Source organism: Diadema antillarum, unplaced genomic scaffold (assembly GCF_040938485.1).
Source record: "Diadema antillarum isolate AM-2024a unplaced genomic scaffold, OU_Dant_1.0 scf00000014, whole genome shotgun sequence".
In the NCBI taxonomy this organism is placed as follows: domain Eukaryota; kingdom Metazoa; phylum Echinodermata; class Echinoidea; order Diadematoida; family Diadematidae; genus Diadema; species Diadema antillarum.
Genome location: NW_027270903.1, coordinates 3,695,001 through 3,713,141, shown reverse-complemented (window position 1 = coordinate 3,713,141; position 18,141 = coordinate 3,695,001). Strand labels below are relative to the sequence as shown.

Here is an 18,141-nt window from a genome sequence, read left to right as displayed (position 1 = left end):
CGGGCTACTATGTGGAATCTTCCCCGTCTTTGTACGGCTCAATGTCAAGGCCGATATCGTTCAGGAGCCCCACCGATTCCGTGGTGACGAAATGTTCCTCCGACTCCGACGTCGGGCGGCTGATGGTTCCCACGCTGATGTTGCCGCTCGTTGTCTTGTCGCCGGTCGGAAGGTCCGACAAGGTGAGCGGGAGCTCGCGGAAGGCGTGCAGCAGGAAGATACCGGAGATGATGACGCCGAAACCATCGAGTACGCCGATGATGTCCTCCGCCGACATCACTCGCCAGTCCTCGAACAGGATGGAGGAGGCTACGAGCACGCTGGCTGTGAAAAAGACGTAGTAGATGGGCGTGACAACGGCGGTGTTGAAGATGTCCAGGGATTTATTAAGGTAGTGCATCTGCACCGTGATGAAGACGCCCATGAGGAGGAGGAGGATCCACGTGACGGGCACGGCAAGGGTGTTGACCCCTTCGAAGAGCTGCACGAGCGCGATGCCGACCCCTTTACAGGCCATGACGGTCAGCGACCCGATGATGGAGCAGATGAGCACATAGACCAAGACGTTGGTGTGTCCCCAGCGGGGTGCGATGGCGAAGGCCAACACCAGACTGGCGGCAGCGACCAGGCACACGTAGACCACGAAGGCTGCGGAGGGAGTATTTGAGCGAAAAGGATAGCGTGATAGCGAGAGAGATGCTGTGGAGCAAGTAACTCAATTTTGACACGGAGTTACGATAATGTGAACTCTTTTTTCCCCTATGAATGTGCAAATATCATCATGGAATCAAAGAACCCCTTTGCCATTGAATACATAAAAGATTGCATATCCAGTATCCAGGCAGATGCTGTGAATTCCTATCATTTATATTCAGTCATGATAAATGCACCTTTACTGAGTGAACTATTGGGGACTAACTGTAATTGTGATCATAATCATCATGCCGTCTGATTACGAACGAAAGCATGCTTTGCAACATTTAAATCATTGCCATGTAGTATTAGAATCAGCCCATATTGTAACTGATTGTAAATTCACTGTGGCCAGAATAACTGACCCACATATAGCTCAAGGGTGTGTGTTTGTGTGTTCTTCACTTCTCGATGATCGAACACATCTGAAAACGAGAGAACAAAACGATAAAGAAGCAAATAATAAAGACGCGCGCAAACGTGCAATCGCGCGAACTTACCTGGCGCCCTGAGTCGTTTTGTGAGCCAATGCAGCGTGTGGTAAGCCTCGTCCACGGGAGTGTGAATGACAATAACGATGGCTCCTAGTATGCAGAGTAAGCAGCCCACCTTACCCAGGAGATTTAAGCTCTCATTTAGACAATACGAAGAGAGCACAGCTCTGTCAGAGAGAAGGTGAAGAAACATAAACTGGAGGATTAAACTATCAATATTGAATATATAAATATACATTATTCAATCAATTTTCCTGTCTGCTATCAAATATCTTCCTATCTATCTCACAAATCATAACTGCCTGTCTATCTATCTATCAGTTCTCTACCTATACATAATTGTACATGTATTTCTGTTTGTGTAAGTTTTCTTATCAACTTGTGCTACTGACTTGAGGAGATGGCAAAGCGGACGATCAGTCATACAGAGCTCTGCCGTTATTGATAAGACAGCGCCATCTTGTGGTCAAACTGCTACGTTATCGCATCGGTGAGGTAACCAATGGTAACTGTTTCATCTGCCAATGATCTCTGTAGCAAGATTGTACAATTGTATTCTAATAGTTTGATGTTTCAAGTTTTATTTCAGTTTGGGAAAACTTATCGTTTGCTTGAAGATTATGCAGAATCTATCTGCGACGGCGTTGTCTATTAGACCGTCCGAATAGAACCAAAGGTGCAGTATATCACGACCATAATTTCCACTATGGAAAAAACTATTTCTAAGTAAGCCGGAACCAGGATAGCTTGCCAAGGAAGGAAATATTTATGGACCTATATTATGACCAATTCCTACCCACTCATAATAATCACTGCTTGGCCCAGAAATTGATTCTCTTTCAACAGGAAGGAAAGGACGCAAATGAATAAAGTTCAGGTACATTTCTTCGTTGCGGATCAATGTTCCGGATGCGTCCCGGATACGTAGACTCCAAGGTTGACCAGAACACCGGAAAGTGAGGAGCAACCCAGAGAGAAAAAAAAATACACACTTTACGTTTGACCCTTGCAGGGAAATCTGCGTTCACGCTTTGTTTTCACTTTTTTAATTAATAACAGCAAATCAAAATTAATATTCAAGAATGCGATTCAGCCTTTAATATCTTGCAAACAGAATAACCAACATTTCTGTACAGTAGGACATTTACAAGCCGTCGGTGAATTCTTCCTTTCAAAAAAAAAAAAAAAATCAACCTGGTGCTATTGAAAAGTTATTACTGAACAATTACCAGCATTTTGTTTGAAACATGTCTTTGTACGGACAATAGAAAAAATAGGTTTCTGGGGTTTGAAAAAAAAAATCCTTATGACGCTTACAGCAGGTCTTCATTACATACCTTCAGACTTCTGAGAATACTGTCGGAAATACAGGAGTTACTTTTTATCGTGAAAATGAAAGAAGATGGCATGAACCAATGTTTGACTCATCGCTGCGTGAAGCTGAAGAGTAGCACAGTTAGGGGAGGAGCAATATTGGGAGGGCTACCTCTTTAGGCATAATGAGAGGACAACCATCCCATGCAAGCTGGCTCATCGGGTGCTGTTCGTTATTCCGAAGGTTCGTTATTCCGAAAGTTCGTCAATCCGAAACACACAAATTCCCTATACCCAGAGGTTCGTTAATCCAAACATTTGTGGCGTTATTCCGAAGGTTCGTTATTCCGAAGGTTCTTTGATCCGAAAATGAAATAGGGTTCGTTATTCCGAAGGTTCGTTGATCCGAAAATGAAATAGAGTCCGTAATGAACCTTCGGAATAACGAGCTTTGTTTCATTTTCGGATTAACGAACCATCGGAAAAACGACCCTTATTTCATTTTCGGATTAATGAACCTTCGGAACAACAACCCTTATCACATTTTCGGATTAACGAACCTTCGGAATAACGAATCTTCGAAATAACGAACCTTCGGAATAACGAACATTCGGACTGAAAGAACCTTCGGAATAACGAACTGTAACCGGCTCATCTGACGCAGTCTCAAACCACACACACAAGAGGTTCCTGTTTCAAATCCATTTAGATAGAGTCGAGGACAACTGAGCCAACGTTGTGGGCTATCAGACTCTGTCACCTGGATAAAGGACAAACACGTCGTGTGCAAGAGAGCTAACGACCCATGCACGTAAAACGTTCCCACTACGTTCTGTTGCTGACATATTCAGAAAAGCAGAGTAGTTAATAATATCTATCCCTTTTGGTTCATCCATTAATGTGACTTGCAAAGATCAGACAGTATCAGTCAAAACACTGATATGCAATATGATGGAGTAGAAGGAGGAATAAAAAAAAAACTAGAAATGTCGCTATGGCGACTGATGCCTCCGCCATAATGCATGATTCTCCCCCTCATTCTCATCACACATTGTGAAGACATTGTGTATAACACAATGTCTTCACAATGTGTGATGACATTTCACATAATTGGCAAAATATCGAAATGACAGGTTTGTCAGAAATATCTTGAATGTTCACTTTCCTTGAACTGGGTTTGCTATAATTGTCTAAGAGTGCAGGTACACATATTTGGGGAATTGAGAATTTTTACTTGACTTCTGACCAACCCTTTTATAAGTGTACGCATTGAGTAATTTTCAAGGCATGAAGGAAGAGTGTGATTACAGTATTAAATATTTTTTTTTTTTTTTGCATTTAAACCTGGCCTTTGACCCTTAACCTTTGACCTTCTGGCTGGAAATTTCCCAGAGAATCTCCATTAGGCAATACAAAAAAAAAAAAAAACTAAAAATGCAAACATTGCATATACTAGTATATGAGGGAAATAGTAAAATTTTGAGGAGTTGACCTTGACATTTGACCCCCTGACTATTGACCCACGATCCCTACATTCCCTAGATAATCCCTGCCAGTCAGTACATGCGTATGTACCAAGTTCCATGAAGATACATTGAGCCATTTGCGAGAAAAGTGATATTGCAACATTTTCACCTAACCTTTGACCTTTTGACCTTTGACTTTGTGACATGAAACTCTCTCTGGAGAATCTTTACGCAGTAGTTCATGTCTACACTAAGTTTCAAGAAAACACCTTCGGGCATTGCATAGATATGGGGGAAATAGCAACATTTTTAGCATTTGACCTTGACCTTTTGACCTTTGACCTCTTGCCAATGTCACTAAAATCTACTCAACTAATTGCCTCATCATACATCATCCTTGGACCAAGTTTGGTGAAAGCTGTTTAATCCAGTTTTGAGTTATCACGTAAACAGATAAATTTTAGGATTTGACCTTGATCTTTGACCTTTGACCTCAGTCCGAATTCACTAAAAAACTAATCAAGTAATTGTCTCATCATACATCATCCTCCGACAAAGTTTGGTGAAAACCCAGTCTTGAGTTATCGCGTAAACGGATACAATTTCATGAGTTGACCTTGACCTTTGACCTTTGGCCGTTGGCCGATTTCACCCAAAATCCAATCAAGTAATTGCCCCATCACACTTAATACTTCGACCAAGTTTGGTAAAATTCCAGTCAATATTACTCAAGTTATCGCGTAAACGAATGCGGACGGACGTACGGACGGACGGACGGACAACCCGAAAACATAATGCCTCCGGCACCACTTCGTGGCGGAGGCATAAAAAGAGACCAAAGAAAGCGCACAAGTAAAGATGAGAAAAAAAAGGATAATGATAAAAAGAAATCGAAAATAAAAGAGAAGAGGAAGAATGTTAGAGAAGAGGACGAAAAAAAAAGCTAAGAAGCACGAGAAGAAGGAGCAAGAAAAAGAGCAGGAGCAGAATAAAGAAGTAGAAGGAAGGAGCTTGCAGGAGGAAGAGGAGGAGGATGGGAAGGAGCAGGATGAGAATTAGAAGGAAGAGGAGCAGGAAAGTAGGAAGATGAGGGAGGAAGAGAAGGACAATGCAGAAAGAGAAGAAAGGGTATTACAGGAGAAAGGAGGAGGAGAGGGAGGAGGAGGAAGTGGAGCAAATGGAGGAGGAGGAAGAAGAGAGTGGAGGAGGAAAAGGATGAGTTGTTGTCATGGATACTCACGAGACAATGACACTGAGTGCACCAAGTGGAGTAACCAAGGTTGCCGGCGCGAAGGCGTAGGCCAAAAAATTACACAGCTCCCCGAAGCCAACTGCAGAAAGCAGAGCGGAGCAAAGAAAGATAACAGATAACTTGGGCGAAACAGTATTGTATCACAGCCGGCCAGATTTACATATTTAGAAAGGTTCGATTTGAATTCATAAAATAAGGGGAATATGACAAAGATATGTCAACTATTGAGAAAGTTCTTTGTCTTTTTGACGTTAATTCTCTGTTTGGATGCCAAGTATAATTTCTCTTCATTCCCTCATCCAATTTTTTGCTATTGATTGTTGGTCAAATCGACTCGATTCGCTTGTGACAGATTCAAGCATGTCATATTGACTTGAATTGAATTGGATTATGGTTTGCGCATGTGCAGAGAGAGCGAGGTCTTTAAAGCTATATGCGTCAATCAGTCTACCAATTTCGGCAACTTGTTCTTTTCAATTTTTTCTTTCATTTTTTTTTTTTTTGTCCAAGCGCACGTCTTCACACAAAGTCAAGTATATGTGCGTGTATGTTTTACCCTTTTTCTTTTTATTACAAGGAATTCAAGTTTGGCATAGCTCAAAGTGTAGGTTATTTAGTATTTAAGTCATAAACTCGAACCGAACTTAATTCCAAGCGTCATACTTACGTAATAAGAAACCTGCCCACCACAGCCATTCGCGTAGGTAAGCATGACCACCGTCACCTGCGATCATGATTATACAGCGATGTAAGTATTTAAATTGGTGTATATAATTCGTTTTAAAAACAAAGAGACACGCATTTCTAGGGACTGCTAGTACTTGAACACTATCTCAAATAATTTGTATCATGACAACAAATGTAATTTGATATTACATTTCAAAACGAATCTAATTGATCGTGAAGAGAGTTATATAACGCACTACAATCATGTTGAGAAATCTAGAAGAGTGGATCGACTGGTGAGGGGAAAAAAACTTGATGTTGCGTTTATCATGCTTCCGATCTGTGTTTATCACAATGTTGTGAACTGCGATTTTACTGTTCTGCGAGAATGACATTTTGCACAACATTTCATAGATCCTATTCAAATTTCAATATTTTGCTCGACAATTCTATGAGCTTACTACACGTTAGCAGATTTTAAGGCATAATTTACCATTTGAAGATGAAACAAAAACCCAGCACTGGATCCTCACAATAGTTCTAAAATGTGAGTTAGGGACAGAAACAACCAATGTAAAAATTTGAATAAGTATATACAAACTGTGAACAATAGTTATAATAAGAATTTTTCCAGACTAAGCCATCAACAGTTATGATTTATTGGGAAAAATAGTGATATCTCCTTATATCATTTTAGACTTTGCTGCGAAAATTGTAAGATGTTTTGTGATACAACTGATCTAAACATACGCATCAAATGTGATATCTTGAACATTCCTTAAATCACTGCTCCCAAAGGTAAACTGGACCTTTAACATGTTGGCTTCGAACTTTCTTACCTGCTCTAAGGGAATGCGTCGAAATCTTAATCAACGCTTGCTTCTTGATAACAAAACTCGATCCAATGAACGCACTTGAGCAGACGGCAAGAGTGAGCCCGATGTAGAAGTCCTGCGTTGCTATGGTTTCGGTCACGCTCTCGCAGACCAGCGTGCAATTTGACGTCGTTGTCTGGGTAGGCATCGTAGAGGGAGACGTTTGGAACTCGCGCCAATAATGCGTCGTTGGTGTTACCAGATTTCTGTGGCCTGGTAGAAAAATAAATTGACACATAAATAACAATGTTTAAAATGCAATATTGAGAGTGAGAGGTCTAGCATTATCTTTCCCTCTTCTTTGTAGAGTGGGAGCCAACTTGAACTTGCTTTAAAGGGACAGTATAGTTGTGGTTGAGTTAGGGATTCAGGTTTTAAATTTTTGCGAAATAATTAGAAATTTTATATGAGTACAATAATTTTAAGAGGAATTCAGAGTTTTTGATTTTGATGAAAACCGGTTTTGAAATGGCTGACACATCCAATAATATGTCAGATAAATGGTTTCTAATTATTTCCCAAAAAAGTTAAAACCTGAATCCCAATCTCAACCAAACCTATATCATCTCTTTAAGCTTGTCGAGTCTGGTAGTACCAAGGAGATACAGTAATTTCCTTTTTGGTGTTACGTGCGACTCTCATTACACTACATGTCCACATAAATCAGTCATCTGAGGAGACTTTGTATTAAATAGATTCCTTCGGCGCACCTGGTGTGAAGAGATAAAACCATGGCTCCCTGTGGGAAACAATGACCCTACTATATGAAACACAAAACCCCTCGATGAAACCCTTCTATGCCAAAAGACGACTATCCATACTCATAAATTGGTAGGCACTCCAAATTATAATCAGAGCATGTCCGTTTGGCAGCATGGATCACATACTACTCCACTATTTATCCCCATGCATGCCAAGATAGGGTTGAGGTGTCCTACAATGCAGTATCGACATGGTATTTTACAATGAGACTGCGGTATGACGAAAATTATTGGTTTTTTTAAATTTTTTTATATTGATTTTCAAAAACAAATCATACATAAAATTAAAACAATCAAAGCAAAAAAAATTAAAAAATAAAACAAAACAAAACAAAACAAAATTATTGGTTTTCATAGACTTATGTCGTGTTGCTGTCTTTCCTCTTGGAAGCCTCCATGGACATGCTGACTATACAATGTTATGCCTTCTTCCTAAAGGCCACGCTGAGAGAACCATGTTGTTTGGTTTCCTCACTGCAGGTTAATCACTTTTAAGAGGAGGTCCTCTTTGGAGTTATTCAGGTTTTGTTTGTTCACTACTTTGGTCTAAAGAATGGCTTGTAGGTCTGTGTAACGATGCCATCCTCCAACCGACTGCAAAGAGGTTGGTTTGTTGCATAAATTGAGGATGGCTACTTAAAGGGAATAAGCTCTGTTGGTGCCGTGTGTTTTGCAAACCAAGATTTTGGCGCACGAATTGCACTCCTTCGGGATTTGATCTGATTATTTTGATCTGAGCAAGAAGGTAGTTAATTGTTGCCCGGCCCTTGGTATAAAGCATTTACCTCTGTGAGCAGCGTCATGATCGAGCGTCACTCATTTTCGGATTCTCTCTTCAAAGGAGAGACTTAATTGGAAGATTTTTTTAAAAAGTTCAGATTTGTTTTATATGTGAATTAACGTTAAAACTATCTCCTTGCGGCCCCGTATCATTATAGCCATATATCCCTGATCATGTTGTTCAGATGTCTAGTACCAAATGACAGTTCAAGTTGCAAAGACTTATTTTGGTGACGCCAGTATTCAAACAATTCTTAGCAATCCTCAAACTATAACAATCCAAACAGTTAAATTGTGCCTTATCAAAAACGAGTGGCAGCTCCAACGATCACACAGTCAAGAGTTTAGCAATGTTAAAAACATCTTGCATGCTTGACCTTGTAGAGTGTCATTGGATTGGTATCGATGGTAGAAGTGGTGTTTGGTTTAATTTGAAGAATTCAGCGCAACAAATTATTATGATTCCACATTAATATATCTGCGACGATATCTGTTTGGAGAAACTGAATGACAAGGATAAAAACCGATACAGTCTGTTACATATCCAGAGCAAAGTAGCCGTTATGGGCTTATTTACAAAATTAAGCTCGTTGAATCACGACGAAAACCTCTTGGAAGGAAATCCTTGTCTATGCAGACTCAGGATAATGCAAATGAAATACCACCATCGATCTGCACAAAGGGTTCAAGAGTGGCACTGATAAAAAGAATTACGTGTGGAAAAAAAAGTCTGTATGGTTGCGATATATTTCAAACGTTTCAGAGGAATTATATTGAATATATACTTTTCTTTCGTATTTCGGTGTTTGATGTGGTTATGATAGTTTACAATATTATGCGTGTGGCACATGACATGCTATGTCTAATAGTAGCAAAAGCGATGGTATTCAACCGTAATACACACGATAGAAGCGTCAAATTCTCATGTTCCTACAATAGTCATTATGACTGTACAGATGTAAAGTATTAATAACAGGTTTCTTGGAGGTATAAGTCTGTCTCGTGAACCCGTTGAACGAATTAATCTATTTCTTTTCCACAAGGATCTCCTATCACTTCAATACTTGTTTTTCTCCTTCTCGTGTCCTACTATTGTACTTATTACACACATACCAGCAATTTCTTCACAATCATCCGATCCACCCGTATCATCTTTCCGCCAGTGTTTATCTACAGTTTTCTTTCGAAGATGGCAGATAAAAAGAGTCGGGAGAGTTCACTGCGATAAAACGGAACTTGTATTTGCTTATTGCGCAACGCCCCAATAAAAGGCTGTATAATGTGCGATGTCGCAGTACTATGAGGAAATACACACAGCATACACTGCAAAAAGTCCGGTGTTATCTATGAAACACCGAGATGGTGTTAAATTTCCGGCGCTCATTTACAAGGTGTTAGATTAACACCTCTGGGTGTACCTCTGGGTGTCATTTCAAAATATAAACCTGGTTTTTTAATAATTTCTTTCGAAAACTATATCAGTGATTTCCACCCATAGAAGGCCCTACTTATAGCATTGTGTGCTGAAAGTCGCCCGACGTCCCAATATAGAAGCCTGTGTTACGTCATAGACCCTCAACTGCACGGCGCGCCTCGCCCTAGCAGAAACTAGAGCACGCACTTTAGTGCGCGCAGGCAAACCTCAAATACTGAACTCCAAAGTTCATTGACCCTACCTGCCAAAATATCAAAAATCCTTCATAAATTCCCCCCAAATTCTCGGATCATTACCAAAAGTTAATCGTTTATTAGTTGTGTCATTCTTAACCTTTCCTGCAAGTTTCATCCCAATCCGTTAACCACTTTTTGAGTTATTTTTGCACACGGACAAGCTATATAGTTTATTGAGAAAAATATTGATATCTCCTCATATTTTAGGCTTTATTGCGAAATTTTCATATGGCACGATTTTTGTGATGTAACTAACCAGTACATATGCATCAAACGTGATAACTCGAACATTTTTTAAATCACTGTTCACAACGGTAAACAGTATCGGTTGGTGATGTTAAGCCGTGGACAAGGAATGATATGTAGTGCATGGCACTTTATCAAAGATCCAGTGGCAGAGATTGTATCCATCCACTCTGCCATCTCACGTTTGCCATCTTTATCTCTGGACTTGGTGATTGTTTTATCAGGAAGAGAGCTCGGTGCCTATCATTTGGTATTATTATCATAACTGAAATTATATATCAATGGCCTATCACGTTATCTTGAGACAGAGAATCCCTAGAATTTCAGTTCATTTTCTTTGGTTCTATCATATTATCATGGGAGCATCCTCCCATCGACGACTGAGATTATCAAAATTGAAGACGGAATGAGTGTGATATAATACACTACGAAGTAATTAGGAATACTAGTATCAGAGAATTGCAAATGATTGACAAAGTGCCCTCCATCGACGTAAATAAGCACTGAATATTGATCAGTGTTTTGGTAGTAGCCATGATAAAAGAAATCATGGGCGTATGTGCTCAAGCAGGATTCGACCCTATACGACCTCTTGATCACCGGACAGGCGTCATCTCCACTAGACCACCGAGCTTCCGCACGACAATTGCAGCGGGCACTGCGTGGAATATTCAAATTCATGAAAGATCTCGACAGAAGAATTTCATGAATTTGAATAATATATCAGAGAATGTCGTCTGGACTTCCCTGGATTTCAGTAGGGGATGGAAATACCAAATTGGCAATCACACCCACCACCACCACCACCACCACCACAACAACAACAAAAGGTAATAATTCCTGTGAGCTGACCGCCACAAAACAACAACAAAACATCATTCCTATAGAGTGACCGCCACAATCATCATCCATCTCACCTGTACTTTATCTTCCTCTCTGTAGTAAAGTATGATATGATCTGTTGATTTCGCAGACTACAGCATGGGTCCGCGTATGAAAGTCCCCATCGTGCACGAATTCCTAGCAGTCCGCTTGTTGGTAGATTCAGACGTCCTTGCTATGGGGGGCGTGTGATCTCGTCGATCGTGAAAGCCGGTACCTGTTGCACCGTGTCACCAGTGACGAATACATAGGCTGCAGGGAAATTGTTTCAGCCGGATAAGTTTTTGTTTGGTCTCTACGTTATGCGTGTACTAACCCTTTCGTATCCAAGCTGTTTTCTTTTAACTTCATAGTATCACCTAGAGACAGCCGGCCTTCATTACCTCCTACCAAAGTCAGGGAAAACCATGAGATTGTACTGAATGTCAGAATGGTCACGTTTACGCGTAATTTGAGTGCATCCTGGTTTGGTACGAACAAATAACATTTCTGATCCTGGAGGTATTCATAACGCCGCACGTACAGGCCAACCAATAGCATGGGCGCAGAAGTATTGATAACCGCCCCTCAGTGCAGTGGATTACTCTCGCCTCTGAGAATATCATCAGGTGTATGGCTTCCGAAGCCACTGCCACTCTTTAGTTTTGTGGGGGTGTTTTCTCGTCTGTTTGGCATCAATGTTTCAAAACTAACGAGCGGTTTGCTACTGATCTGTTGATAGGGTCCATGGTCCACGGACTCTTTGAATCAGGACGTAAATGACCAACTGGAAGCGAACGAAAACTCTTGTACCCACGAGAAGTGGTAGCCTTTTGCTAAGGCTCTCTCGCAATACGTTGGTGAGCGAATGGGGACGAACGAAGCAGGGAAGTGGTACGAAGCGAGCTCAGCTGCTGCTGGCCTCGTTTCGCTTGTTCGCTCCATATAGCTCAGTGAGAGGAGAGGGCCTTGACAAAAGACTAGAGAAGTGACAAACATTCGCAAACACTCACAGTTAATGAATGACACGCGCCTATGAAATCATATTAACAACAACAAAAACAACGATCACTAAGAAAAGACTCGCAATATAATATGGCCTCACCACTATACGGTATACAGTCCAATCTTACGTATGTATTCTCATTACATGGCCTGAATGTATGTCGTCCTCACAGAGATATGATGGCATTATACATGTACAATGAAAAGTTTTATTGCAAAATAAGCTCAGCGCCATTATAAAGTAAGTCCATCATCACATACAGCAAACTTAAACCTTTCCTGTAATACCTCACTTGTTACATAACAAGGAATATTTTAGAAGTAGTGCTTGAAAATATTCTGTATTTTCTTATTTTTTGTTTGTTATCAGCTTTAATTACAAATATCTCACCTTCGCAAAAATGGAGTTAGCTCGTATTGCGATAAAACTCTTCATAGTATATATATATATATATATATATATATATATATATATATATATATATATATGGATAGAGAGTGGATAGTGTGTTGCCACTGTTCTCTTTATTTTTCTTGACCTTTAGCCACATGTGTCTCCATTTGGCAAATATGGACCTGTCGGTTTTTGCAAGCAGGCTCTTCTATGTATATATATGTATATATATAGTGTATGCATGTGTATATAATCATAACATGGGTGCATGAATATTATATAGTATGTATAAGAAATGATGATTATAGATAGAGAGAGATAGAGTTGTGCACCAGAGAAACAGCATATATAATAATTATTGTGCGATACAGCTTTGTTATATCACGTGGGAATAGCATGAAGATTTTGTCAGCAATAATTTTGGCACATATTTTATTTCTAAGTGGCAAAACATCATCCCCTCTTTATCTGTACCCGGGTTTTATGTAAAATGAGACTGTATTTACGGAAAAGATAGAATGTCTGTAAAGGATTGCGATTTTTTGATGTTGTATTGGTTAACTGATAGGTATTGTTATATACTCAGTTATTATATAATGTGGATAGAAGGAATTATGTAATCATATATGTATGTATGTGTGTATATGATATTTATGTGTATGTATGCATGCATATGTATATGGATATATATGTATATATATATATACATATATATATATATATATATATATACGATCTCAATATGAATATATATAAGTATGAATTATGAATAGATTAATAGATAGATTGATAGAGGTGTACACAGAAAAATTATACTGTGCGACACAATTTTGTTATATTATGTGACAAGAGTATGAAGATTGTTTCAGCAATAATTTGGTATATAAAATAATGTGTATATTGTATATTTCTGTGTTATGTACCTAGGGACAAGTGGCAACACACTATCCACTCTCTATCCACACTCTATCTGTACCCGGGTTCCATGCCTGCTATTTTGATTGTTGGTAAATCAGCTGTAGGGGTTAATGACCACGAGAATGTTCATTGTATCGTAATTGTTAACAATGCTTTATCTGCACTGACACGACTGACACACTTGTCACACTGAACCTAATTCTTTACACTACCCCACTCCTGCCTGACATGCACCACCGCACACAAACCTTCCCCCAATATCACATGATCACTCACATCCCGCCACAAGACAGCCACAAGACATCCAGGCAACGCAAACGTCTGCTTAGCAGGTAATCATATTATTTAGTTTATTTATGATATATGTTTGATAATTTTTATTGTATGATATGTTTGTATGCTATATATACTCACTATACACTCATTTCCAGTTATACATTGTTGAATGTGTTGCAAAGTGCCAAAAAATATTGCCAAGTATGTCATGTAACTATTAACTCATGCTCAACTTATATTTAATATATTGTGTTTATGACTTCAGATTTGTTATGCTCAAAAACATATATTTCGTTTCACAAACAGACATTAAAGCTGAGGAAGACCACGGTCGAAAGCTTCACAACTCTGCCGGTTTCATGCGACATCTTCTGTTATCTACATTGTCTCAACTATATATATATATATATATATATATATATATATATATATATATATATACATATATACCATATATATATATACATAATCCATGAAGACTCCCACACCGTGTAATAATATAGATTATCCATCTGTGTTATATACATAACTACCTCTCTCTCTCCCTCCCTTTCTCTCTCTCTCTCCGATCCTCTATCTTGAAAGCTCAATGACATAGATGAAATACAACACTGGTTATATACCATACAATCTCACAATCCAGAATCAGTTCAGCTCTCAGTGGAGTGACGAACCCATCATCCGACTGGACCAACAAATCTATAACTAGACCCCACGGCAGTCCGGCTATTGCAGCTGAATATGGGGTATCCAGCCATCTTCTCAAATGGAAAATGAAACAAACAAACGATCCGGACCAAGAGAAGGCGATAGACAGAAGCTGTAGGCGGAGCTACTTTCGGCCAACGCTTCGTCGTGAGTGCCCAATGCTCGGACCTTCTAGGGTTTCGAAGAATCCTTTCCAACGGTATAATGAGCAATAGAGCGAAGAGCTATTTCAGCCCCTTTCCGAGGCAAAGCAAATCAATGATAGTTATATAAAAAAATAAATAAAAATAAAACAGACACGGCACGCTACAAAGATAGGCCCTACCTGTTTGACATTGACGCAGAACAGCACTTCTTGTTCTCCACGTCGTGTGTGAGATGGTTATCCGAGGATATGTGCTTACAGCAACGCTCATGTGTTTGTAACTCATATACCCTCTCAATGATAAAATGAACACGGCGTACACAATCTTTGTATATACCATCTCCATCTAAAAAACGACGCACCTTTTATAAGCACCGAGATATACAAGCGTGTATATACAAAGAAGATCTTCCGGTTGATGTAAGAGATCGTTATCTTGTGGGCCATGCCTGTAATGACTCACGAACTAATTGGCTGACGGTGTCTTGAAGGAACAATAATCAGTCCACATAATGTGTACACAGGGACCAGGTGTGATGTGGTATATGGAAGATCCCATTGGTCCTTGTTTGTCATTTTCAAACAACACTTAAAGGCATATACCATTTCCAGATGAAATAAAAACCTAGCATTAATGCTTCAAAATACTTCCAAAATGTGAGATAGGGATAGAAACAACCAATGTAAAAATTTCAATTATTATAATCAATGTTAAGTATTGTTAAATACACAAAATGTGAACAATGGTTATAATTAAAAGAAATGTTTCCAGACTAAACCGTCTACAGTTACGGTTTATTGAGAAAAATAGTGATATCTCCTTATATCTTAGGTTCTATGGCAAAATTCTTAGATGGTAGGATGTTTTGTGATACAACTGACCTACACAATGTCATATGCACCAAATGTGATATCTTGAACATTTTTTTTTTTAAAATCACTGCTCCCAAAGGTAAACAGGACCTTTAAACGACATAATTTTACAGTATGTATACGTTGGCTTACGCGTGGGTAACATTACGAGCGTTGATGTCAAGATTTTTTTTCATCAATTTAAAGTAAATTTCACATATCTATTTTCTATTTGACCTTCAACTCGACTTTTCTAAATGCGTCAAGTTGATGATGGGAAAAAAACATCTATCTTTGGTTAAGTAGAGGCAGTTAAATAACAAATAAACAAACTCCAAACATTACCTCAATTCAATGAATAGAATCAACATAAATGACGACATTAAATCAATAACTCAATCAATAGGACTGCTATTTCCAAGTCTACACTTTGCAATACTTTATGTACATTCAAATTAAAAAAACAACAACTTACAAATGAAAATGAAACCGCTGAAGATCAATCGCTAAACTCCTAAAGGCATCGAAATTCAAAATTTTATAACTGGTACAACTTTAATTGTTTGCAATTTAACTATCAGTCAGACGTAGGTTCTATTCAAAAAGAAATTTTGCCCCAATGTTGCTTTGTATGAAACAGAAAAATCAGAGAAGTATATACCTGTTTGATCGGTGAAAATGTATAGAAAAAAATATGACAATAAAGAATATAACAGTTATGAACTGTAAAGTTCGAGAGTATAAATGACAAATCGGGTTCTTGGAATGTACTAGTAATATGAGTGATAAGAGTTATACATTTTTGCGTGTCCTTCTCAGCGGGTAAGTTCTGTCTGTGCCCAGACATCTGAGAAAATAAAACCTTGTGTGTATGAAATCATGACTTATATCCGATTTTGATCAAATTTTCATTGTTTCACTGTTAGATCTTACTCTTTCTCTTCAGAAGAGATGATGATAAGCGTTTGGTAAGCAAAAGACTCTGTATACATCGCGTCTATTTGCTCGGTGATGATAAGCGTTTGGTAAGCAAAAGACTCTGTATACATCGCGTCTATTTGCTCGGGGTTTGTCTTTAAGGTTCACTAAAAGTCGACATGCAAGAGGATTATACATTTAGTTTTATCTTAAACGTATGCATATTTGTTCACATATGTATATGTATGTAAATACAATCATGATATTATATACATATATATATATATACATGCATATACAATATATATATGTATACATATATATTATATTACATTATATTATATATAAATATTTAAATATATGAATATATATATATATATATATATTAAAAATGAAGAAACAAACTGGTAATGCATTTTTGGCCAATAAAGCGTGAGTTTATTCGACTGAAATTTTCGCGTAGGACGCCGAAAATTTGAGTCGAAGAAACTCATGTTTTACTGGACAAAAATGCATTACCAGTTTGTTTTTTCATTTCTTCGTGGAGCCAATACGTGATATCTCAATATGTTTGGACATATTATATATATATGTATATATATATATATATATATATATATATATATATATATACATACAACATTATATATATATATAATATATATATACAAAATAATAACACGCACATGTGTTATTATTTTGTAAATATCAGTCATACGAGTCTATCTATCAGGTTTCAACAATTGCTTCAAAAATGGACACGCACGCCAAAACGGCAAGCCATATAAAATCATGGCTATACCTCCAGACACTGGCTTTTTTCCCCTTATTCTCTGTGCATGGCCATTTAGAAGCTTTCTCGTTTGCAAAGAAACGAAGCGGTAAAATTACTACACGACCCATAACATGTTATGAAGTAAGCTGCATATACCTCAACGAGGAAAATCACACTGCCTTGATGACAGCTAAATCACCACGGACACCACCCACCGAACTTCAATGTTAGTAGTGTAACCTTAATGTAGGGTATTACCAGGAATTCAGCTATAGGCCCCATCATTTCAATTTATCTCATCATTTAAGTCAGCTCAGTGCTTAGGTCATTTGTTCCATAATCATTAATATTGTGGGAAAGTGCATTCCGCTCTCAGTGGAGCCAGATCTCCATCTAGCGTGCTTTTAGGCGTCAGATGAGTGTGTCCTTTTGATTTTATAGCCGTGTTGAGGAGTGAAAAAAACAATATGAACAAATAGACAGTAGGGAGAGTGTATAATGACGATGTCATGTGGCTAAAATATGGTGAAGTACAAAATTCTGCAAACCCTTTATGATGTTGGCGGCGTACCTCATCCCCCTTTTCTTTCCTTCAATAGACCTATAGGAGATTGATTGATTGATCTGCACACAATCATCACTTCGATGAAAATCTCATTGTGGATGAGACATCGCACCATCTCGGGGAAGGTGACTCGACATTTGCTCCTGCGACAGTTGCTCCGGTCTTATTTGCTCCAAAGACTAAGGGGTAGGGTTGCTGGCTTTAGGTTGATTGATTGATTGATTGATTGATTGATTGATTGATTGATTGATTGATTGATTGATTGATTGATTGATTGATTGGTTGATTTCAATATTCTTTTAGCAGGGTAGCCCTTTCAGTTGGTTAAGTGTTCTATCAAGGGGCCCTGCTCACATTATGGATACAGATGAACATGTCATGAACATCAAAACAACGAATAAACAATAATAATTATAACGTACACTACAAATCAACCTAAAAAAATGCTCAAATAGAATATTTGAGTATTTGAGTTTTAATAGTTTGATGTGAAGATTAGGATTAGG

The 18,141-nt window shown here is 38.5% G+C and overlaps 1 protein-coding gene across 1 annotated transcript in view; it reads right to left on the bottom strand.

Annotated features, from left to right (window-relative positions):
* Positions 1-7: 7 nt before the first annotated feature.
* LOC139721983 (magnesium transporter NIPA2-like) overlaps positions 8-18,141 on the bottom strand; it is a 19,381-nt gene continuing 1,247 nt past the window's right edge. Inside the window, exons 2-6 of the mRNA XM_071633313.1 lie at positions 6,725-6,973; positions 5,887-5,943; positions 5,208-5,298; positions 1,194-1,354; positions 8-648 (exon numbers count right to left, since the gene is read on the bottom strand). Coding sequence (XP_071489414.1) covers positions 8-648; positions 1,194-1,354; positions 5,208-5,298; positions 5,887-5,943; positions 6,725-6,973 — 1,199 coding nt within the window. The remainder of the gene's footprint in view (positions 649-1,193; positions 1,355-5,207; positions 5,299-5,886; positions 5,944-6,724; positions 6,974-18,141) is intronic.